General features: G+C 39.5%; 1 protein-coding gene and 1 long non-coding RNA gene across 2 annotated transcripts in view; both read right to left on the bottom strand.

Moving 5' to 3' along the window:
* Nucleotides 1-2,962: 2,962 nt before the first annotated feature.
* LOC121647938 lies at nucleotides 2,963-4,253 on the bottom strand. Its single transcript, XR_006011903.1, has 3 exons — nucleotides 4,216-4,253; nucleotides 3,910-4,059; nucleotides 2,963-3,000 (listed from the first exon to the last, which is right to left on the bottom strand). It is a non-coding gene; the product is annotated as an uncharacterized LOC121647938 (long non-coding RNA).
* Nucleotides 4,254-9,828: 5,575 nt separating this feature from the next.
* grm8b (glutamate receptor, metabotropic 8b) overlaps nucleotides 9,829-24,386 on the bottom strand; it is a 226,037-nt gene continuing 211,479 nt past the window's right edge. Inside the window, exons 10-11 of the mRNA XM_041998236.1 lie at nucleotides 22,820-23,066; nucleotides 9,829-10,165 (exon numbers count right to left, since the gene is read on the bottom strand). Of these exons, the coding sequence (XP_041854170.1) occupies nucleotides 10,116-10,165; nucleotides 22,820-23,066 (297 nt within the window). The 3' untranslated portion in view covers nucleotides 9,829-10,115. The remainder of the gene's footprint in view (nucleotides 10,166-22,819; nucleotides 23,067-24,386) is intronic.

Raw genomic sequence — 24,386 nt, 5'->3', positions numbered from 1 at the left:
CTTAAGTAATCATTTACTAATGCTGAGCTGTGTATGTCGTCAGGTAGATCTTACCTGATCTTAACTAAGGTATTACTTAACAGTAGCAGCCTGACCTTAGCCTTAATAAAGGCTTCATAAGCATTACTTAACCATAGTTAATCATTACTGAATGCTTTTTTGGACCCTTATTGTAAAGTGTAAACACTTATCTCCTCTGAAATGCATAAGAGTGGTAAATAAGCATTACCTAGCCATTAATAGTTAACATGTAGTTGAAGAAATCACATACAAAGCATTTTAAACATTTTATTTAGAACTCATCAAAACAGTCACATGGATCAACTCACAACTCAAGAACTGAAACAAATATTAACATTCAACCTCTTAAAGAACATGAAACACTCTGTTAGTCTATGCCCGTCAGCCTCCCCACCGTCCCCCCCTTCTCAACCTGATCATATTCTTCTGGAGCAGCTATTGTAACCTCTGCAATTGCTGCAGTTTTCACAATAGTAAGTCTGTCTACCCCAAACTTCTCAAAAGATTTGGCCATATTCTTTCCCGCCTGGTAAATGGCAAGGACTTTCTTGTACCGCTTCACCACATCACCTGGTCCTCCAACTAATATAAACACACAAAAACAATAAGGAATGTTTCATCAGAATCATGAAATTTGCAAGGAGAAAAACAATAGACAACCATCGTATTGTAAAGCTGTTTGTGTCCCTTACAAAAAAAAATCTAGGAAAAAAAGAGGTGGAGTGTTGGGGTTTACTTATCAGTAATCATGAATATTACAATACACAGTATTAGGATATTCATGTCAGGAAACCTGCAGTGCAATTTCACACATCCCTAAATTGGACTATGCTATTTCATCTAGGTGACCTTCTCGTCTGTCTGTGCTGGCTCACATCCGGCCCTCCCCCCACAAAAAAAAAAAAAAAAAAAAATGACTGTGCCACTGTAAATCAATGTAAGTAGTTAGTTTACTTTCTCACTTATCAAAATTACATTGTCTCAGCTGTTGGGAGTTTGGGATCATTGGTTTAGTCTTTAACTATAATGAATATTGTAAAAGATTACTGAAGTAATATAAAGCTGTCACATACATGTAGTGTAGTAGAAAGTACAATATTTCCCTCTGAAATGTAATAGAGTATAAAGTTACATAAAATAACAATACTCAAAGCACAAGTACCTAAAAGTGTTCTTACCATAAGTACAATACTTTTCGAAATGTATTCAGTTAGTTTCCACCAAGGAATATTGAGTACAGGGTGTGCAGAATTATTAGGCAAGTTGTATTTTTGAGGATTAATTTTATTATAGAGCAACAACTATGTTCGCAATGAACACAAAAGACTCATAAATATCAAAGCTGAATATTTTTGGAAGTTGGAGTGGGGCTTTTTTAGTTTTAGTATCTTAGGAGGATATCTGTGTGTGCAGGTGACTATTACTGTGCATAATTATTAGGCAACTTAACAAAAACCAAATATATACCCATTTCACTTATTTATTTTCACCAGGGAAACCAATATAACAACTCAAAATGTACAAATATACATTTCTGGCATTCAAAAACAAAACAAAAACAAATCAGTGACCAATATAACCACCTTTCTTTGCGAGGACACTGAAAAGCCTGCCATCCATAGATTCTGTCAGTGTCTTGATCTGTTCACGATTGCGTTCACATTGCGTGCAGCAGCAACCACAGCCTCCCAGACCCTGTTCAGAGAGGTGTACTGTTTTCCCTCCCTGTAGATCTCACATTTGATGAGGGACCACAGGTTCTCTATGGGGTTAAGATCAGGTGAACAAGGAGGCCATGTCATTATTTTTACTTCTTTTAGACCTTTTCTGGCCAGCCACGCAGTGGAGTACTTGGATGCGTGTGATGGAGCATTGTCCTGCATGAAAATCATGTTTTTCTTCAACGATGCTGACTTCTTCCTGTACCACTGCTTGAAGAAGGTGTCTTCCAGAAACTGGCAGTAGGACTGGGAGTTGAGCTTGACTCCATCCTCAACCCGAAAAGGTCCCACAAGCTCATCTTTGATGATACCAGCCCATACCAGTATCCCACCTCCACCTTGCTGGCGTCTGAGTCAGAGTGGAGCTCTCTGCCCTGTTCTGATCCAGCCACGGGCCCATCCATCTGGCCCATCAAGACTCACTCTCATTTCATCAGTCCATAAAACCTTAGAAAAATCAGTCTTATGATATTTCTTGGCCCAGTCTTGACGTTTTATCTTGTGTGTCTTGTTCAGTGGTGGTCGTTTTTCAGCCTTCCTTACCTTGGCCATGTCCCTGAGTATTGCACACCTTGTGCTTCTTGGCACTCCAGTGATGTTGGAGCTCTGAAATATGACAAAGCTGGTGGCCAATGGCATCTTGGCAGCTTCACGCTTGATTTTCCTCAGTTCATGGACAGTTATTTTGCGCCTTGTTTTTTCAACACGCTTCTTGCGACCCTGTTGACTATTTTGAATGAAACGCTTGATTGTTCGATGATCACGCATCAAAAGCTTGGCAATTTTAAGAGTGCTGCATCCCTCTGCAAGACATCTCACTATTTTTGACTTTTCAGAGTCCGTCAAATCTCTCTTCTGACCCATTTTGCCAAAGGAATGGAAGTTGCCTAATAATTATGCACACCTGATATAGGGTGTTGATGTCATTAGACCACACCCCTTCTCATTACAGAGATGCACATCACCTGATATGCTTAATTGGTAGTAGGCTTTCAAGCCTGTACCGGTTGGAGTAGAACAACATGCTTAAAGAGGATGATGTGGTCAAAATACTCATTTGCCTAATAATTCTGCACACAGTGTATATTAATATTGAATGTATGTAGAAACATACAAACAGAACACATATAGCCCGAGCCAGCCAAGAAATACACTTTACTTACCCCGCTGGCGAAAGTAATGTTTGTTTTTCTTCATGTTTTTCTCCTTTCTTGTCGCCCCACTCTTCTTTCTTTTCCATTTTCCATTTTCCCTTCTTCTTCTTCTTCTTCTTCTTCTTCTTCTTCTTCTTCTTTCTCTTTCTGTAACGGTTTCAGCAAACTGGACCACAAAGAGATCAGGACAGAGGGTTGGTAAGAAAACAGATTTATTGTAAGGGACTGAATAATGCTCAGGAAATCCGGGTCTGGTCACGTCGCCCAGTAGCCTGTGAGAATAGGAGATCCAAGGTGAGAGTAAGCGTGGCAAATGGAGAAGTGAGAATTCTGACACTACGTACCGGCCGAGGAGATGGAGGGCGCAGGGAGATAGCTGTACCGGGAGGGTGGTAAGAGGTCCACTGAGGCTGTGGTGTTGTGTGACGAGTTGAGACAAGGTTGGTGGCAAAAGGCTGAGGGGAAAAACAGTTAGTCAGGCCTAAGATCCCTACTGAGGTCCACTGAATCCTCTGGGGAAGAGAAAGAGGAGGACAAGTAGCGTTAGGGATATATCCACATCCACATCCACATCCAGATCCAGATCCAGATCCACATCCGATATCCAAATCCAGTATCCAAATCCAGTATCCAATCATACAATCCAGTGATCCAAATCCAATAATCAAATCCAATAAGACAGTCCAAGGGTCAATGCACGGGCAGAATCCAAACAACAGACAGCAGAGTTACCAGACAGGGGGCAGGCAGAATCAGGTATTCCAGGTCAGAAAACGGGTCGGAGGTCAGAACACAGGTAGACAGGCAGGCAATAATGGCTGGAAACGTGCAGGGTAAACCGAGACGATCTGGCAGAGAACTGTTGTCAAGCACTGGTATATAAAGCGCACCGCACAGGTGGAGCGCATCAGCAATCAGAAGCGCACTGAAGGAAAGATGCCTTCAGGGACGGCTTGGAAATCCAGAATACAGGAAAAAACCGTGACACTTTCTCTCCGGCGATGAATCAGAACTCTCTGAGGAATCAGAGCTGGACTCACAGTCTTCCTCACAGTCATCTTCACTGTCATCTTCACTGTTGTTGCTCATCTGAGATCCCCTCACCTCTTCATTATCTCTGTCTTCTCTTTGTGACTGTTTAGCCCCCTTGAGACTCGCCAAAGCTATGGATGCAAGGATTAATAGTTAATCAACTTGATTGCTTATTGTTTATAGACACTTACAAAAACAAACACAGGAATGCCAAAAATTTTAAACACACATTGTACACATCTATCAATCTTTAAATATCCTAAAAGTAACCTAGAATCATCACTTACCATCAGAAAGATGAGTCCTGTAAATGTCACGTTCTGCAGCGACATCCAAAAGTGTTTCCTCCAGGAACTCAGCACGTGCTTTCCACTTGTCCCTTTCCTCTCTGTTTGTCCATGGCAACCTTGACAGTTGAGGCCACTAGCTTATTGTCTGAACAGAACAGAACAAAGGAATTCCAAAATTATCTAACTTTTTTCAATGGTTAACTTATGGTGCTTCATTACCTAATGTCATTGTTAGTCACAACTTTTATTAGAAGGGTGATACGACTGACATGATATTATAATAGATATTGAATAGTCCACTGTGCTGCTTCTTGTGAAAAACTTTTAACAGTAAAAAACAACATCAACGTATTAATAATTGATTTAACATTTATTTATTTCGTAAGTGACCATGGTATAAGCAGGATAATGCCCTTCGAGGGGTCCATTAATGGATTAATGTGTTACCATGTTCTTTGGGTGAATTTCCTTGTTTTCCTTTCCTCTTCTGTGTGTGTAGCCTGGTCTTGTGAGGAGGTGAGATGGTAAGGTCATCCAGTTTTGCACTGAGTGAGCCACATGTCTTGCTGCTGTAGCTTGTGCTGGTCTTTCACACTCAGATGCTGTGGTCAGTGCGCGCAAAAATTTCCCAAGCAACCTTATGCTGCGTTCTTGGCAACTCAGAACTCTTGCTTTCGCCTACTTAAAAAAAAGTGCATTGGTGCACCACCTAATGTTCATGCTTTCACTTGGGAAACTTTGAGAAAAAAAAATCTACTACAATCCCTTGGAGAATAAGTAGTCTGTCATCATGCAACAATATCTAATGTCAATGTCTGGAACACTTTGAAGACAGAAATGGGAGTTTTCAGAGGAAAGCCCAAGGTCCGAGTTGTCATGAATGCAGCACAAGTGCGCACGGGAACTTGTTATCCGTTATCACAATGAATAGTTCAGCTAACTGTTCTTTTCTGGAAGGACGACGGGCAGGAATTTAGAACAAACCCATAGATCACAACATGCGTGGTTTTAAGTTAGCAGCAAAATTAAGAAACCTGACAGAAGGAAAAAGAAGTACAAAGAAACACCTCAAATTAATTAAATGGCTGCAAAAGAAAGAAATACTGACGGGTAAGGTCAAGTGCAACTGGTGTCATCATAAAATGAAGCTGAAGAAAAAGATTGCCTCTGTGGACCGATTTGAATGGTAAGTAACGTTAGTTAACGTTTTTGGATAACCTTTCCTGGTCATTGACTAGCTAGACCTGCTTTACATACTGCAAGTTATAATAAATGGCTACAATTTCTTTGTAGGCTAACTTCTGCATTTTCTGTATGCCAACATTGAATTTATGTTCTCCATGCCATTAAAGCCTCTGGAATTTAATAGAAATTTTGACGTAACTTATCTCTACTTTTGATACAGTAAATTAATGATAATGTTACATACATACATGCATTAAGATTCCTTAAATTCCTACACAGATGTAGAAAGGACATTGACATGGTTATGATTTTATAAATATATATGAAAAAATATTTTAACTGTTGCTGTTTAAAGAGAAAACTGCTGCTAAACCTGTTTATGTGTTTAGTGCAGGGGTCTGCAGCCTTTCCAATCCAAAGAGCCATTTTTCCCTCAGACAGCTAAATAAAACTACTTTAGAGACGCAAATGTTACGCGACTTTTGAAAAAGGCAGGTTAATATATATTTTTAATGAATTGCCACCATAGGATGTTTGTTATTTTTGAAGAACCACATTTTTATTTCCATTTTTAAGGTTTTAAATTAAAGAAAAACATAAAACCTTTATATAAAAAAAGAGGATAGACAGACTTTCTGCTAAGGAATATAGATATTTGTGGAAAATGATGTAAAAGAAAGAAAAAAAAAAAGTCCCTGGTTTCCAACCTAATGACAAGAAAGATAGATTTAAAAAAAAATATTTCAGCCACATATTTAGAGACATTGTGGAAGGTCCAGAGAGACACTTGCAGCTCCAGAGTTGCAGGTTGGAGACCCCTGATGTCGTGTTAGTAAACCAAAACTTACTGCATTTTCTTTTTATAGCTGTCAGCCTTTTTTTTAAAGGAAAGAGACATTTTGCCCGCAACGATGCGATTAATCGCGATTAATCGCAGCATGTCATGCGATTAATCACGATTAAAAATTTTAATCGTTGCCCAGCACTAATATATATATATATATATATATATATATATATATATATATATATATATATATATATATCATACCAACAGTAATATATGGTGGTGGTAGTGTGATGGTCTGGGGCTGTTTTGCTGCTTCAGGACCTGGAAGACTAGCTGTGATAACTGGACCCATGAGTTCTGTCTACTAAACAATCTCAAAGGAGTGGGTGGATGGGGCTGGTGGTGGAGGCCGGATTTGGGGCTCGCTGTCCTCTGCTTCGTTGGGGACGTCTCACACAGGTCATGGAGGGGGAGGCGCTGGAGAGCAAGACATGGCGTGCATGCTGTGTGTCTGTGCTAGTATGAGTGGGAGTATGCAAGGATATAGGTGTGTATGGGGGGGGGGCTCACATGCACCTGTCGGAGAGGCCTGGGTAGGCTCGGGGGTGGCGTGCCATGAGTCTGGGCTCTCCTGCTGTCCTCCTCTCCTTCCACCTAGGCATGTGGTGGGTGGGGGCCCTCTGGGGTCAGTGGCGTCTCATTGGCTGCAGTCGCTGTGTGACTGTCTTGTAGCCTGAGGGTTGCCGGTTCGATCCTCGGCCTGTCGAGCTCATGTCGAGGTGTCCCTGAGCGAGACACCGAACCCTCAATTGCTCCTGATGGGTCGTGGTTGAGCGCCTTGCATGGCAGCTTCCACATCAGTGTGTGAATGTGTGTGTGAATGGGTGAATGTGACGTATGATGTAAAGCGCGTTGGGTATCATCCCAGGTACAGCAAAACACTATATAAATACAGACATTTATCATGTTCTGTATGGTTTTTCAGTGAATAATTAATAATTCAAATTAATAAAATGGCATTTGAAGGGTGACAATTCTTATAATGATTAAATGTTTGATCGTTTTTAGCAAGTCCGAGGTGTTCAAGTGATTTATGGAAAAAAAGAAGAAAAAAAAAATCCTAATGTATGATGCTTTAATAGCAGTTCTTTTGCCGATGAGGGAGTAACTGAAACTACATAAAAAATACAAATAAATCAAAATAATCAAATCCCCTTTCTTCCTCAGTCTGATGTTAAGTTTAATCTTTAGCAAGTCATCTTGACCATATCTACATTTGAAATCATCATCATCTCAAATATATTAAAGACATCTTTTAATTACGTATTAACGTGTAAATATGTCCCGCTTGCACTTAGAGGCTGTTTGCAGTAAAAATATCGGAATGGAAATTGAATACCCTGCAGCCACAACAAAACACAATTCACATTTCCTACATCTACTCCTGTGTTCATATTTTCCCAACATTTCTTCTCATGTATTTATGTTTGTTTTTTCCCCTTCAAACACTTGCACACATTTTTTAAACATTCCTTTATTATAAATAGGTCATTTGTATAAAAAGGACATGCTTCAACTCAACCATACCATTTAGATATTTTACAACCAAAAGCTACAGTTCAGTTTGCCAAAACAGCCACAAACTCATCTCATAATGCAGGTCAACAGACAGATGGCATGAGACAAGAATCAGACATAATCACAACCACAATTCCCCCCTTTTTTTTTTTTTTTTTTTTTTTTTTTTAAAGGTACAATGAGATTAACAACAGATATGGTTGGTCCCCACAAGTTCTGTTTTGAATGACTATTTTAGACCTTTTTTCTTTGTCTTTTAGGTTTTCATCCACTTACAATCTCATGAATGGGTTTAGAAGTGATTATCTGAGGTCTTTTGTGCCATTTACTATGGGGGTATTTTCTATCTTTAATCAAGAGCGTAATTGTTTGCTTTGAGAGCATGGTTTCTGGTCTCAAATATCATCTTACTCTCTCTCAAAACTCTGATCTCACACTCAGAAAGTCCCTTCTTGTTCTCAAATATATTTTTCTTCCGTTCAAACCTCTGCGCTCAGACTTGGTCTCTTTCCCTCACACTCAGACACTTTCTCTGCTCTCAAAACTTCTGCTCTTTTTTTCCCTCTCTCTTGGGTTGCAGAAAGAGCTGTCTGTCAAACTTCCTCCAGCCAATAGAATACGAGATAAATTGAGAAAATAGTCCTCGCCTTCTTCAGGGTGCGCTTGTTTTATTTCACACAGTGACCCCACACTCTTATCCCAGATTTTGGGAACACAAACTTTCTAGTAGTGGCTAATTATCATTTTATGTTTTGTATAACAGTGTCTCATTAATAAAACAAGTTGTTTCTGGTACTTTTCTACACTGTGCAGTGTAATAATAATGATTAAGCAAGAAAACTCAACTTGTTACGTTTCTGTCAGAGGGGGCGGGACTATTTTCAAAACTGAACATAGCTGCACCGTAAAGGCTCATGGGAGATGCAGATTCAGCTGAAATTTAACCTTTTCTTTTATTGCTGTTCTATAAATTTGAGTTATGTGCTTTAATTCTTGTGTTATGTTAACAAGTAGACAATGTCTTAAAGTTCTGCCTATTTCAATTTTAAACTTGGCACCATGAATGAAAAGGACAGTACAGGAAAAGAAACCCACCACCAGCGACTAAGAGTATGCATGGTATAACAAATAAGAAAAAAAGAATTAAAATGATCTACTGCTAATTTTTCATTACAGCTTATTGTGTTTCCAGACCTATAAGTTGATTTGAATTAGAATTTAGAACTTATTGTTGGATGTACATCTGAAGTCAATGAAAGAGCTGAACAGTATGAGTAAATCTAATATAAGAGAATTAATTATACTACTAGAGGCTTTAAAGAAATTTAGATAAGTGAATTAATGGGTTATAAATGGTTATAAATCTAATGGTTACCCATGTTGATAAGACTTGACATGTTTCAGCGTTTTTAAAAACTAGAACGGTTTAAGGCAATGGGGTTTCAACAAAACTTTCTAGTAAACTCAACTAATCTGGGATTAGAGTGCAGGCAAATTAACTATTTTCTTTCTTTTTCTTTCTTTTTTTTTATTTAATCAATGTAATCTGGTGGGCTAGATATTATTGGCAGCCTGCAGACTGCCAGTTGCCGACCACTGCTTTATGTGCTTTCACAAAGTAGCCGATCACATAGATCTACCAGAGGCCCAATGAGTTATAATATTATTGACAAATAAGTGTCTACTTTAAAAGTAAAGTGGAAAAGCATAAAATGATTGTAACAATAAAAAAAAACAAAAAACAAAAAAACTGTTAACCAGTTTGGAGCTACTGTGTGAAATATTGTGTGAAGTAAAACAAGCGCACCCTGAAGAAGGCAAGGACTATTTTCTCAATTTATCTTGTGTTCTATTGGCTGGAGGAGGTTTGACAGCTCTTACAGCAACCCAAGAGAGAGGAAAAAATATCCGAGAAGAAGTTTTGAGAGCAACGAATGTGTGAGTGTGAAGGAAAGAGACCAAGTCTGAACGCAGAGTTTTGAAAGGAAGAAAAATATATTTCTGAGTGAAATATTTTCTGAGTGTGAGAGCAGAGTTTTGAGAGAGAGCAAGATGATATTTGAGCATGAAAACCAGAAATCTTGCTCTCCAAGTAAACAATTATGGTCTTGATTAAAAATAGAAAATACCCCCATATTTAGAGCCATGTCCTCCCTCCTTGTAAACAGATAAAAAACAACACAAATATATGGGTTCAATTCGTGGTTAGTTCAGTTATTTTATTCCCTGATCCTTCCATTTCTTCAGAGCATCTTCTGTGTTTTTGCCTGTAGTGACATCTCCGAGTCTGACAGAAGTCTGCATGTTAAATGTCCCAGGATGTTGTTTTGCAGGTGTTCGCTTCTCACATGGCATGGTTAGTGTAGCTGACGTAGGTGGTTTTTGTCGATGGCACTAAAGAAAGCAAGAGAATAGCACAGGAAATCAGGCAATCAACCCTTAAAATGCCCCCAAATTTCTGCTTACTAAACAACAATGTGGCTCCAAAGTTGCACGGAGGACCTAAGTTGTCAGTGAAAACCAGAACGAAGCCAGTTGCTGCACTAACAAGGAGTCATCAGCCATCAGGAAATTCTATATCCAGTTGAAATGAGGATAAATGATCCGTTTTCATAACAACTAGGGGGTTATTTTGCAGCGATAATTTTAAGTAAAACAAAAGGTGTATATAGTTTTCATCTGCAACTTAATTTACTGACAAAACAAGATGATAACTAAATAAAAACTACTTAACAAGAACAACAATTATTACAAAATGTGCTGATGTGCTCATGTCCAAATGTTCCCTCAAGGGAAAATTACACAGTTTTTCATCCATTTTATTCAGTCAAGAACAAATTACAGTCAAGATGGATTTAATTCTATTGGTGGTCTTCCTAACACCATTGCTGCAAAAGACTGCACACATGCCTCAACTATAAGGATATCACACTATAAATGTCCAAGTCACCTGTGACTCCCAGATCCACCTGCTACATCACAAGTAAACACAACAGATGAGAATACACTGTTGCCAACTCCTCAGTAAGAAAAGTAGCTATTGGCTGTCCTGAAAGTCGCTAGAAGTCGCTAAATGACGTCATCGCCTAATTTGCATAATTGGCAATTTGCATGTAATGTAATGGCCATTGTAGGAGAAAGAAATAACATCATGGAGAGACAAAAGGAGAGTCAAAAACACCCTAAATATGTTTAGAACTACAAATAGTTTTTTCTGTTGATTCTTGGTTTGCTTTTTGTTTTGTTTTGTATTTTTGTCATTGAAATAGGCCATTACTTTTAAAAAATAAGCTTTGATAACCTTTGTCGAGATCCACATTACATAAATCAATTTTGTCCTTTATTGTTAAATGTTAGAATATCAAATTTAACCGAAGGACTGTTAAGTTGCGTGGAATTGCTCTATGTCTAACCCTCCTCCTTTATCCGGGCTTGGGACCGGCAAAGTAATACAAAAGAGATCGTTTAGCAGAGTTAGTTTTTTTTTTTTTTTTTAGTTTTCTTACTTTTAGTTTAGTTTCTAACCTTATGCTGCACTTAGAAGCCTACAACTGATGTATCCATCAATTGGCTCCTTGAGCACATCAATATTTGCCTTAGGATTTCAGCACCCTGCTACTTTATCAGGCTAACCAAGCTGTCGAGAAGTTTAGGAGGATCTGCCTGCTCACCCTCAAAAGCCTTGATGGCCAACTGTACCTCACCAAGCACTGACTTAAAAAAAAGTCAGATACAAGATGTTTTGAGGATCACTGTACATGGAGTATAAAACTTCAGCCATGTAACAGTGTTCACTGGACTTATTCACTGCAATTATTTATTTTAGTATGACAGCGAAAAAAACATTTATATTTACATCCCGCTCTGTAAGCCAGGGCGGGATCAGCGGCGCCTTTGCGCATCACAATTCATTTTCAGTGTGTAAGCGGAGCGGTGTGGGTCTCCTCTCTGCTGCTCTGACTGCAGCCGCTGCCAAAGCTACTGTGAGACTGACCGCCTGTGTGAGTGCTTTGGGACGGGGAAGGGCTCCTGCAGCACACGCTGCTCGTTCACGACAGTAACTGCAGAACAACATGTGGTTTCAAAGAGTCTCCAAAACACCAGAAAGTCTCCAATAACTACAGTAAAAGTCGCTAGATTTGTCGCTAGTCGCTTTTGACAAAAAAAGTCGCTAAGAGGGTTTGGAAAGTCGCCAGATTTAGCGAGAAAGTCGCCAAGTTGGCAACACTGTGAGAATATTGATACATTCTTTTATCAATAGAAAAAAGGAAAAAAAGGAAAAACAAAAAATACCTTCAAATATGAACCTAGCTAATATTACTCTACTATTAAAACCAGGTAAAGACCCGACACTTCCATCCAGTTACCGTCCAATTTCATTAATAAATGTAGATCTTAAAATAATTAGCAAAGCTTTGGCCAGAAGAATAGAAAAAATAACCCCTCTAATAATACATCCTGACCAAACAGGCTTTATTAAAGGTAGACATTCCTCTACTAACATGCGTAGATTAATTAACATCATAGATTATTCTACTCTACATAATCTGGAATCCACAGTCATTTCTTTAGACGCAGAAAAAGCGTTTGACCGAGTAAACTGGAAATTTTTATTTGCAACGTTAAACAAATTTGGGTTTGGGTCATCTTTCATAGATTGGATAAAAATATTATATAACAACCCAAATGCATGTGTGAAGACCAATGATCAAACCTCTCCAAGCTTCTGTTTGCAGAGAGGAACCAGGCAGGGCTGCCCGCTTTCTCCATCACTCTTTGCTATTTTTATTGAACCCCTAGCTGCTGCCATAAGACAAAATAAAGAGATTAAAGGAATCCATGCTAAAAATATAGAACACAAGATAAGTCTTTATGCTGATGATGTATTACTTTTTCTCCAGAACTCACCAACGTCTCTCCCCCAGACAATCATACTTATTAACACATTCTCATCAATATCTGAATACTCTATTAACTGGTCTAAGACTATTATTATGCCCATTAACTGTGACCTACAAAACACACCCAATACTACAATACAGTCTGGAAACATTAGATATCTGGGCATAAACATTTAGAATAGAATAGAATAGAATAGAAATACTCTATTAATCCCTTCAGAGAGCCCTCAGGGAAATTTGGGTACCAGTAGCAATACAACACCAACAGTAAAGCAGGACAAGCACAAGACACAATATATACAAGTACAAAGCAAAATAGAGGCAAATAGAATGCAATAAATATAACAATAATAACAATAAGATAAGTTAAATAAAACAATATAAACAAGCATTGCACACAGTAGAGGTGGTACAGATTCCCAGTTCACTATTGCACGTATAAGTTATTGCAACTGTTTGTATGGGTAAAAATTAATAAAGAACTTATTGTGCATGTGTTCTATCAGGCGGACTGCACACCAGGTTATCAGAACTAACAAAGCTAAATTATGTCCAGCTACTTAAAACAATAGAGGATGATCTCTCACGGTGGAGGCGCTTACCCATATCACTCATGGGGAGGGTTGCCACAGTTAAAATGATGGTTCTATCTAAAGTAAACTACCTGTTTTCAGTTATACCCACTAAACCATCCTCCAGCTGGTTTAAGTCACTGGACTCACATATATCTAAATTTTTATGGAAAAATAAGCCATCACATATCAGTCTAAAAACTTTACAACAGACTAAAGATAGAGGCGGATTGGAGCTACCCGACTTTAATCATGTTTTCTTAGCTAACAAGCTGCAGTATATCTCCAAATGGCTTAAACCTAGCAGTATGGATGAACCATGGTTAGATGTAGAGCAAGCATTGTGTGAGGATGTGTTTATCTCTGACCTGCCATTCATCAGCTCAACCATCAAAACACATCAGAGTTTTAAAAGCATCAATATCAGTTCCTCCTTAGTGGCTTGGTGGGATTTTCTAAAAATAACCAAATCCTCACTTTTTCCATGTAAGTTTACACCCCTCTGGAACAACCCTGACATCCTGCAAAACAAAAAGCTGATTAATTTTACCCAATGGAAAAATAAAGGAATAAAACAGTTAGAACATATAATAGAAAATGGAAACTTCTTGTCATTTAATATTCTCACTTCACAATATGGAATCAATAGCAAAACATTTTTAGAATATCACCAGCTTAAATCTATTATATGTACAAAATATACCATTAATCAATTAAACTTAGAGCTACCTATTAGGGTGGCAGAATTCATGAATCTCAATGCCCCAAAGCTATTATCAAAAACATATAGACTATTATCCAAAGTAGAAGACTCAATCTGTCTTCCAACTTCAAAATGGGAGGGTGACTTATCCAGTAACTTTAATAAAGATAAATGGTCACAAATATGTTTAAACACCTTTAAAATGACTAAGAATTCAAATATGCAACTAATACAATTCAAAATTCTGCATAGAACTCATTATACAGGACAAAGGATGTTCAGGATGGGTCTGTCACAATCAAACATCTGCACACACTGCAATGAAAACACACCTGACAACTACCTCCATGCCTTGTGGTCCTGCACACCTGTCTGCAGGTTCTGGCTTCAGGTATGTGTGGAAATGTCAACATGGTTTAAATGTAATATTCCTACAATCCCCGCACTATGTCTACTAGGTGACTTGGGTGTCATTAATATGGCAATTAACTCTGCACACATGATACGCACAGCATTATGCATCGCAAAGAAAACTTTCCTTGTGAACTGGAAAAAGAAAAATAATCTGTGTATTCAGCAGTTTAGGAATCTCTTAGTTGACCACATCAGTAGTGAGACAATGTCTGCCTCCTCAAAGAACTATTTAGCTGAATGTCATTCCCTCTGGTCCCCTGTGCTTAGTTCCATCACTTAGTGTAGGTGGAGGACTGTGACCTCGTTGTTTTGGGGGTTGGAAAATGGCCGGGAGTGACAGCTCTGGGTCTGGCCCTGTTGGGGGCAGTGGGGGCCAGCGGTTGGGGTCGCCTCTTGGCGGGGGGTGAGGTGACTGGTGGTGCCTGGGTCGGTGGGTGTTGGCCCTGGGCCGGGCGGCCGGGCTATTCTGGGGCTGGTTGAGCGGGGGTTCTGGGCTCTGGTGCCTGGGGGTGGTCCTCCTCCCTCCGGGGTGGTGGGGTCCGTATGTGCCAGGGGTCTGTGCCTTGCCCTGGGGAGCCTCCTGGGGAAGGGGGGTGTCTAGTGCTGCTAGCAGCTCACCATCTGGAGGGAGGTTCTCTTCCCTTCGGACTTACATCCCCGGACCCCTCATGTTCCCCGCTCTCTCTATCTCTCTTACATACACACACCCGTAGGGATTTTGGAGGCGTGCACATCATGAGGGGGGGAACCGAAGTGGCCACCACATCAAAACACAAACACAAGACACAAACAACTTCTGGGCTCTGACGCTGTCCTCCTCCCCATCCTCTCATTCCCCGTCAGGCCCTGGTCTGCCTCTGGCCTCCGTGGAGGCATGGTCGCATTTGCACAATCTCACTCACCACTCTTCATCACTGATCACTCCTGTTCCTCATCCTCTGCATGCTGACACAGTCACTGAGTTGTCCAGTTGGTTTATATACTAACAGATAATTCTTCTTTTTTCCTGTGAGTTAGTATCTGGTTGCTGTTGTGCTACTTTCATGATATGTCTTTTTGATTTGGTTATTATTTAAGAACTATTGTTTAATGACTAGGAGCTCTGTTTTTTTTTTTTTTTTTTTTTTGTAAAAGTTGTAGGAAATTTTCTGGTGTGTTCATGTACAGGTGTAACAGTTTGTTGTCTGGTGATGGTGTGGATTGAAGGGTTGTTGCTTATGTCTGTGATCTTTTTGTCTCCTTTCTTCTTTCCCTTTTGCTCTTTTTGCTATTTTCCACCTTTTTCTGTCCCCTCCGGTCAGGTCCAGCAAGATTACATAGATTCCGTGATTCAAAGTAAATAAATAAATTAATTGATCAGATTATCAAGAGGAGCCTTACCCATAGGCCTCCCCTTGGCAGAGCAAATTTGTTCAGCACGATACAGCAACCAGATTATCATTTTGCTGCTATGATGCTGGACAGGACAAGTTAGAAAAAAACAAAAACCAACAATAGTAAAATGACTTAAATTTTGAATAAGTTGTTCAGGACTTGCACATCATTACTCCAGTGTGGTCTGTTTAGTCTAATATGACATAATTTCAACACCTGACAAAAGTTCGACATGTGGACACATTCCACATTTGATGTGAAGCAAAACAAGACACACACATACACACACACATATGTATATTTATTAGGGGTGGGACTTTAAGGTGTTAATTATAAAAAATTAATTACAAAAAAATTAACCCATTTAATTGACGTTTGCGTTCCCAGCAACGCAGAACGTTTTTCAATGCACCATTTCTGGTGCACCGATTAAATTGCAACAAGTCAGAACTTAGCTAACAACTTAGCAAATTTGTTGCTATATTTAGCAAGTTTCCAGAACCATCTAGTGACTCTATTCCAGCGACTAGTGACAAATCTAGCAACTTTTTCTGGTGTTATTGGAGTCCTTTGGAAACTGATGTGAAACCATTTTTACTTCTTCTCAACGAGCAGACCCCTCCCCCATCCATTAGCGCTCACAGCTGCAGTCAGACGAGGACATCGGCTCCATGACCGGACTGAACATGCTGCCGGTTGATCTCGTCCTGGCTTACTGTCAGATACTATTAATGAAGAGTGTGGAGGAAAACATTTAAAAAGTTAAAAGTACTTTAACATGTTGTAGACTCTTAAATCGAAAACAACTGGAGCTATTAGTTGGCACCTTAACTGTAACTTTAGGTCTGTTCATTTTGAGGCAGTGATATTTTCTATTTTTCTACTGTTTGGAATTGAAATGCAATTAAATGCATTTTTCCAGACATTACTAGTTTACAGTATTAATGTCTGTGTTTATTATTTGATTCAGTCGTCCACTATGTATATTTGGGTCGCTGTGGCAGAAAGGGTTCTCTGAGGGATGACTTTGACTCCCTACAGTGCAGTGACAATGTGGGCAGTTTCCATTGACTGTGTCAATTGGGGTAAAACTCTTTAAAGGGGCCCCTTCTTCACCTCCCATCCTGCTGCAGTGATGGGTGTTATGCAACAAACAAACAGTTTAAATATCAAAAAAAGAAGAACAAAAACGAGACCAAGACAGTGGTAAGTAGTACATATAAAACCTAAGCTAATTTAGTGCATTTTGAGCCCATTATCTTTTGGGTCAGACAGTAATTCGTAAACAGCCTGCAAGTGAAACAATGCTTAATATAAAAAATGTCAGCAAAAAAAAATCACAAAGCTGATGTCAGATATTGGCGGGGAACTGTTTTATGTTGCATTTGTACATCAGTTGGGGGGGTAGGGGGACCGATGTGACGCAGCCATCTGCGACAGTGACGTGTGACTTTAGTGCCAGACAACAACAAAACAAAACCCGCGAAAAATAAAAAGAGCACAAAACAACACCACCGAGCTAATATGGAGAACGAAGAGATCGCGTTGTGCATGCTTTCCTAATGTCAAGGCTGGAAATGCACATAGAGAGAGTCAGGAGATGAAGAATGCAGCAGCAGGCCATACTTCGTTTCATAAAGGAGGAGAAAGAAGAGCAGATCGCTGCAGCAAAGGAGACGACGTGCAAGTTTCCCTTATTAAACATGCGCTGATTGTATACGTGTCGTATGAGTAAACACGTCAGACAGTTTTCTAGTGTCTGTGTTGAGGAGATTACAATAAGTAAATATTCCGGACGGCGGGTTTATTGTAACTCGCGTTCTGTTAGCGTTTCAGACGTTGCTGCAACTCAATGAACATCCCTCTTCACCGTCCGGCTGGTCCGGAGCAAAGCTGATGATGGTGGGAAAAGGTTGTTCCCAGTTTTACTGATGAGCAGCAGATAGAGAATTTCCGTATGTCCAGAGAGACATTTCAGTCCATCTGCGGCCGCCTGAAGCTGCACTAGAGAGGACGGACACAACCACCTGCTGCAGAAGGAGTTGGTGTGTGTGGCCTGGATGCTTTACCTCCTGCCTTCCAACAAATCACTACACACTTCTTCATAATAAGCATCATGTTCTGGAAGTTCGACAGACAGAACATACATGTATACATGATGTACACATTTAAAGAGAAAATGTTCCATAGAAAATGCATCATTTGTTCTTTTTTTTTTGTTATGTGCAAAATAAAGATCTTATCACCTGCTTTAAGCTTTGTGTGCTTTATGGAATCTATCAGTAGCAAAGGTTAAGGAGTAATCCGTCACTGGTTGTGACTGACTTATGGTCTAGGATTATGAGGACATAGTCACACAAAATTAGCAGTATATGAAAGTTAAAATGTAGTAAGGGTGGTGAAATGTTTACATGTGTGTAATTTTATAAGTGTCCACAAGTATTTGATGCTGGACCTTCGTTAAACATGATAAACTTCATTCTGTGAAATGTTGCATTTTAAAAGGTTGATAAACTGTAATGTAATGCGCACCTGAGGATAAAGACTTAAAACGTAGAGAGCAAAGATGGATTATTTAATATTTCATAGCTATTATTGGTTAATAACTACTTAATATATTTAGTAGCTAATGGTTCATAGATGTGGCCAAACCACATCTGACAAAAACTGAAAACTACAGACTCTTTACAAAATCATTTATTTTTTATAGTGAATACAGCCGTGCAGAAATAACTGTTTACATGTGTGTATATGATGATGTATATCACTTTGGCTTTTCCTGCCATTCTGTCCAGTACACCCAGAGACCCTCCATCACAGATCTCTGCTGGCTTCAGCTCTGCCCGTCCAGCTGCTCGCGTTGTGACTGCTGCAGGTTGAAGCTGCATCACTTTGACTCTGCTGTTCAGCATCTAACAGCTTGTCCTGCGCAGTAGTCAGAAGAGTGTGGAGACAGATACTTAACACACAGCGACTATAATAAAATCTTTTGAATTCTAATATAAAATCTCAACAAGATGCCCGTACAATGGTGCTGGCTGATGGTGGTTGACGCTGGCTCTGGTAGCTGCTGAATGGATAAACATTTTAGAATAAAAAAACAAGTTATAAACATGAAGGATGCTAATAAAGCCAACCTGTCATTGTTTTATATAGTGTAAAATTCTCAATATTCCAGGAGTGCACAATTTGTAATAGCAGTTATTTCAACTGTAATTAGACATTAAAAAAAAGTTTAAATCCAGTTGAAATGACTGAGCCTGCTATTAAAATCAGTTTTGTGTGACTCTATCAGTTCCCCCTTTTCCATTTAAACCAGAATCTGTATACACGCATACATGGTCCGTTTACATTTGACTTTTATCTCTATTAAATAAGGGGAGGCTTTTTATGTGCATTAAAGCTGTTTTATTTACCTGATCGATGCAGCTGCTGGTAGCAGCAGGAGCATCCAGGATGCTGTTCGGCTCGGTCTCAAAAGAAGTAAACGTGGATCAGAACCATACAGGGTGTGCAGAATTATTAGGCAAGTTGTATTTTTGAGGATTAATTTTATTATAGAGCAACAACTATGTTCGCAATGAACACAAAAGACTCATAAATATCAAAGCTGAATATTTTTGGAAGTTGGAGTGGGGCTTTTTTAGTTTTAGTATCTTAGGAGGATATCTGTGTGTGCAGGTGACTATTACTGTACATAATTATTAGGCAACTTAACAAAAACCAAATATATACCCATTTCACTTATTTATTTTCACCAGGGAAACCAATATAACAACTCAAAATGTACAAATATACATTTCTGGCATTCAAAAACAAAACAAAAACAAATCAGTGACCAATATAACCACCTTTCTTTGCGAGGACACTGAAAAGCCTGCCAGCCATAGATTCTGTCAGTGTCTTGATCTGTTCACGATTGCGTTCACATTGCGTGCAGCAGCAACCACAGCCTCCCAGACCCTGTTCAGAGAGGTGTACTGTTTTCCCTCCCTGTAGATCTCACATTTGATGAGGGACCACAGGTTCTCTATGGGGTTAAGATCAGGTGAACAAGGAGGCCATGTCATTATTTTTTCTTCTTTTAGACCTTTTCTGGCCAGCCACGCAGTGGAGTACTTGGATGCGTGTGATGGAGCATTGTCCTGCATGAAAATCATGTTTTTCTTGAACGATGCTGACTTCTTCCTGTACCACTGCTTGAAGAAGGTGTCTTCCAGAAACTGGCAGTAGGACTGGGAGTTGAGCTTGACTCCATCCTCAACCCGAAAAGGTCCCACAAGCTCATCTTTGATGATACCAGCCCATACCAGTATCCCACCTCCACCTTGCTGGCATCTGAGTCGGAGTGGAGCTCTCTGCCCTGTACTGATCCAGCCATGGGCCCATCCATCTGGCCCATCAAGACTCACTCTCATTTCATCAGTCCATAAAACCTTAGAAAAATCAGTCTTATGATATTTCTTGGCCCAGTCTTGACGTTTTATCTTGTGTGTCTTGTTCAGTGGTGGTCGTTTTTCAGCCTTCCTTACCTTGGCCATGTCCCTGAGTATTGCACACCTTGTGCTTCTTGGCACTCCAGTGATGTTGCAGCTCTGAAATATGGCAAAACTGGTGGCCAATGGCATCTTGGCAGCTTCACACTTGATTTTCCTCAGTTCATGGACAGTTATTTTGCACCTTGTTTTTTCAACACGCTTCTTGCGACCCTGTTGACTATTTTGAATGAAAAGCTTGATTGTTCGATGATCACGCCTCAAAAGCTTGGCGATTTTAAGAGTGCTGCATCCCTCTGCAAGACATCTCACTATTTTTGACTTTTCAGAGTCCGTCAAATCTCTCTTCTGACCCATTTTGTCAAAGGAATGGAAGTTGCCTAATAATTATGCACACCTGATATAGGGTGTTGATGTCATTAGACCACACCCCTTCTCATTACAGAGATGCACATCACCTGATATGCTTAACTGGTAGTAGGCTTTCAAGCCTGTACCGGTTGGAGTAGAACAACATGCATAAAGAGGATGATGTGGTCAAAATACTCATTTGCCTAATAATTCTGCACACACTGTATTATATACAAAAAAGATGTTAAACAGGTGAAGCTTAATTATTTGAGAGCAACTCATAGGTCTATATAGAAGCTTAAATGCTTCTTGTCCTGTTTACTAACCTTCAAACTCCTCTGAAAATTTCACTGCGAATGATCACCTCCAGAAACCGCATGCAGGGGTCATTTGCTGCGGTGTAGCCTGAGTAGGCAGGTCGGTGGTCCAAGGTGTAGAATTTTCTGGTTTTTCGGTTTGTCCCATTTCGGTTGTTGTGGTCCTTAATTTATTTGTAGTCTTGTGTATGTTTTCTACATGTGCTACTTCGCGTTATGATAAATCCCCACGTCCCCTAACTGAGAACTGATCGTCACGAATATTTTTATATTCCGCTGCGAACCTTTAAAACCTCTCTGTTGAGTAGACAGAAGAGCTTTGACCTCCTCGTCGGTCCATTTATTGCTGTTGTTGTTGTCCGTATCTGCAACCATGTTTTTTTAAACATGGCAGGGACACAAGATGCAGAAATCTGGTACGGAGTGTAGCTACCAATCACCATCAACACCTACATCATCAGGGTTCCTATGGAATCCCGAAAAGACCCTGCCTCAGAGTAGGAGCTAAAATGGTTATAGGAACTGAAGGCCTTTAGCCCTAGTTCCTACGTGTCTGAATACACGAAAAAACAGCCTGGTTCCTGAAAAGGAACTGCAAAAGGTTCCTACAGTGGGAAAGGGGCTATAAATGCTGACTGCAAGTCTTTTCTACCTAATGGGGACACACAAGCTTACTTTTTCCATGTATTTTTAAAAAAGTACTAAAACAATAACTATCAGATAAGTTCTCATATAAGTTGCGGTATCATCATTAGCATCAGTTGCTGTTAAGGAGCTTAACATGGAATAGATCGCCTTGATCTGTAATATAAATGTTCATCCTTTTAATAATCTGATTATCTGCAGCACAACTAAAATATTAGGTCTGTCCAGCATTTGTTGGATAAAAAAGTAAATTTGTCCCTTGGCACCACAAATATTTATGTTAAATGAAAAGCTAATGTTTCAAACAGGTGAGTCCTTCTTCCCTGTGCTGTTTATTACACACGACAATAATAAAAGGAATATCAACTTTGAATAAGAAAGGAGTGCTGTGAGAGCTGCTGTTTGTTAGATAAAGCAGATCAGTTCAGGCAGCACAACTCTGGTGAGTAAACATCCTGACGTTCCCCCTTTTTTCAGTATGGAACAGATGTTACAGCTGTTGGCTGAGGTTGTGTCTTCTTGGGAATGAATAATCAATAGCCCTGGACTATGCTTCGCCATTCAGAATGATAAAATATTGTTAACTTTAAATATGCTGTGATTATGATGATATTTGAAAGCAGTAGGTCTGCCTGTAGGTTATAATGTATTAACTCTGGGGGCCAAATATAGGTGGCCCTTCATTCTATCAAGTCTAGCTGCCTGAGGCAAACCTGCTGTTGATACGCACGTCAAACTACGATAACAGCCATCTACCTGATGTCAGACGCCGCAGGGCAACTTCAGAGACCTTGTAAAGTCCATGCCTTAGCAATGCGAGTTGTTTGTGATCAGAGCATCTAATCAAGCATTCAACCATGTGATACAAGCATCTGCAGCAGGATGCAGCAAACAGAAGACCTCAGAGATTTTAGTGCTGCAAATAGAATTCAGGTTTCCAACAAATGACTTTGTCATGTGCATGTCTTCCTTTGTTTTGAATGGCCTTAAAGTGCACCTCACACTAGAAAAATCTGTGAAAAAAAGGCCCAAAATACAAAAGAAACACAAAAGTTACTAAATATTTGGTTGGTCTCTTCTGAGCTTAAATGTTCCTTCTTTGTAAATGGTACCACAATTCTTCTTTTACATGTTTCTATACTTGTAGAAACATAGTTAACATGTCACAGTCAGTGGATTGCTAAATCTTGCACAGTGGACATATTAATTGGCATAAGCAGTAAGGCATGATGTCATTTGTCAAAAGTAAGAAAATGTGGTTTCAGAGGTGCTCACCACTAGCTTCTACTCCCTCACACAGCTCTGTCTTCACTTCCCCGTTGGGCCGCTCAGCTGCCAGATGCGACAGCTTGGTGGTCATGGTGGCTGCGGTGACGATGGCCTTGAAGCTGCGCTTTCGTTTGGGGACGTTCTGCTCAGGGTGGAAGATTATTATGTAGACCTTTGGCATATAGAGCATGCCCAAAGAGACAGAGGCGCTGAGACTGAGGGAAACTGTCAGTGTGGCTGTTTGGATGTACATCTGTGGAGAAAACAGAGTAAAAGCAGTTAGATGCGGGCCAGTGATGGAGGCTGATGGAAGATTCAGTAGGACACCATGTGTGAGAAAGATGTCAACTTTTGCTGTTTGGATTCATATTAACTTTCATGTCAGGTTAGAAATAACCCTTTTGATGAGCTCTTATTGTTATTCTTAAAAAGAATCAATGAGTAAATAAAAGCAATAAAGATTGAACAAAAGGAGGAAAAAAACAACTATTCTGTTGTTCAAATTTTATTAAATGCTTAAAATGATTAAATTATTAAATCTTTTGGATCCGGGATGACTGGGGAAAAACATAATACTGGATTTACTCAACTGTATTTCTTCTATTATATTTCATGTTTACTTGTTTGCAGTTATCACAAATTAAGGTAGAACTGACACGATCAATTAATTCTTAAGCTTGTGTACCTCTGAATGAGCATTCTGAAGTGAACTTCTGATTACTCTTAAAATTATGACTCTGTCCTCTGTCTCTGGAGAATGAGGGCACATATCACATAAAGAAAAAAGCAATGAAAAGAAGAAAACCCAGCTTATTTATAAGCCAGGACTGAAAAAAGCTCATATAACAATGAAGTAACAATAATCTGTTTGCTTTCACACTGCTAGAGAACCGCACCAATGTTACAACGGTAACTGATTCTGTTAAGTGAACATCGTTGCTGGCAGGTCCATCATAAAGTTAGTTTATGGTTGTTTCCTCCAACCTAAGGCAGACATGGGTTGTCCATACCAATGTGATTCCAGAGATTTAAAAGCTGAAGTAATCCAAAATTATTTATGTAGATTTTTTAGAACTTATGATTCCTGATCAGCATCTTATCAAACAGTACCATTTTTCAGCCACTTAGATACTCCGGCCGTACATATCCAGTGTGACACACAGTGGACATGAAATGACGTTAAAGCAAAATGATTGCTTTGTGCTGTGATAAATTTTAGTTAATGTTGGTAAATGGGAACTTAATTCATAATGTTGGCAACACGTTGGCATTTTAGAAAGACGACGGTGTGTCGAGTCATGAGAAACACGTCTATAAATCCAATAATGTGTGATGGGTGGAGATCTTCTGTCTAACTCCCTATCCCAGCGTTTCGGTGTGTCCTCACAATCCTCTTTCACCTCCCGTGATGGAGGTGAATGCACAGTATATATACATACATAAAATATATATATGTTTGTATTTATATTAGGGCTTTAAAAATAACGGTAACTAATTTATGTAATTAATTGCGTAAAACTTTTAACACAATTAACGTATATATGTGTGGGTTCTCTCTGGGTTCTCCAGCTTC

Source organism: Melanotaenia boesemani, chromosome 10, assembly GCF_017639745.1.
Source record: "Melanotaenia boesemani isolate fMelBoe1 chromosome 10, fMelBoe1.pri, whole genome shotgun sequence".
In the NCBI taxonomy this organism is placed as follows: Eukaryota; Metazoa; Chordata; class Actinopteri; order Atheriniformes; family Melanotaeniidae; genus Melanotaenia; species Melanotaenia boesemani.
The sequence above is the reverse complement of the archived record's forward strand: the minus strand, read 5'-3'. Positions and strand labels throughout refer to the sequence as shown.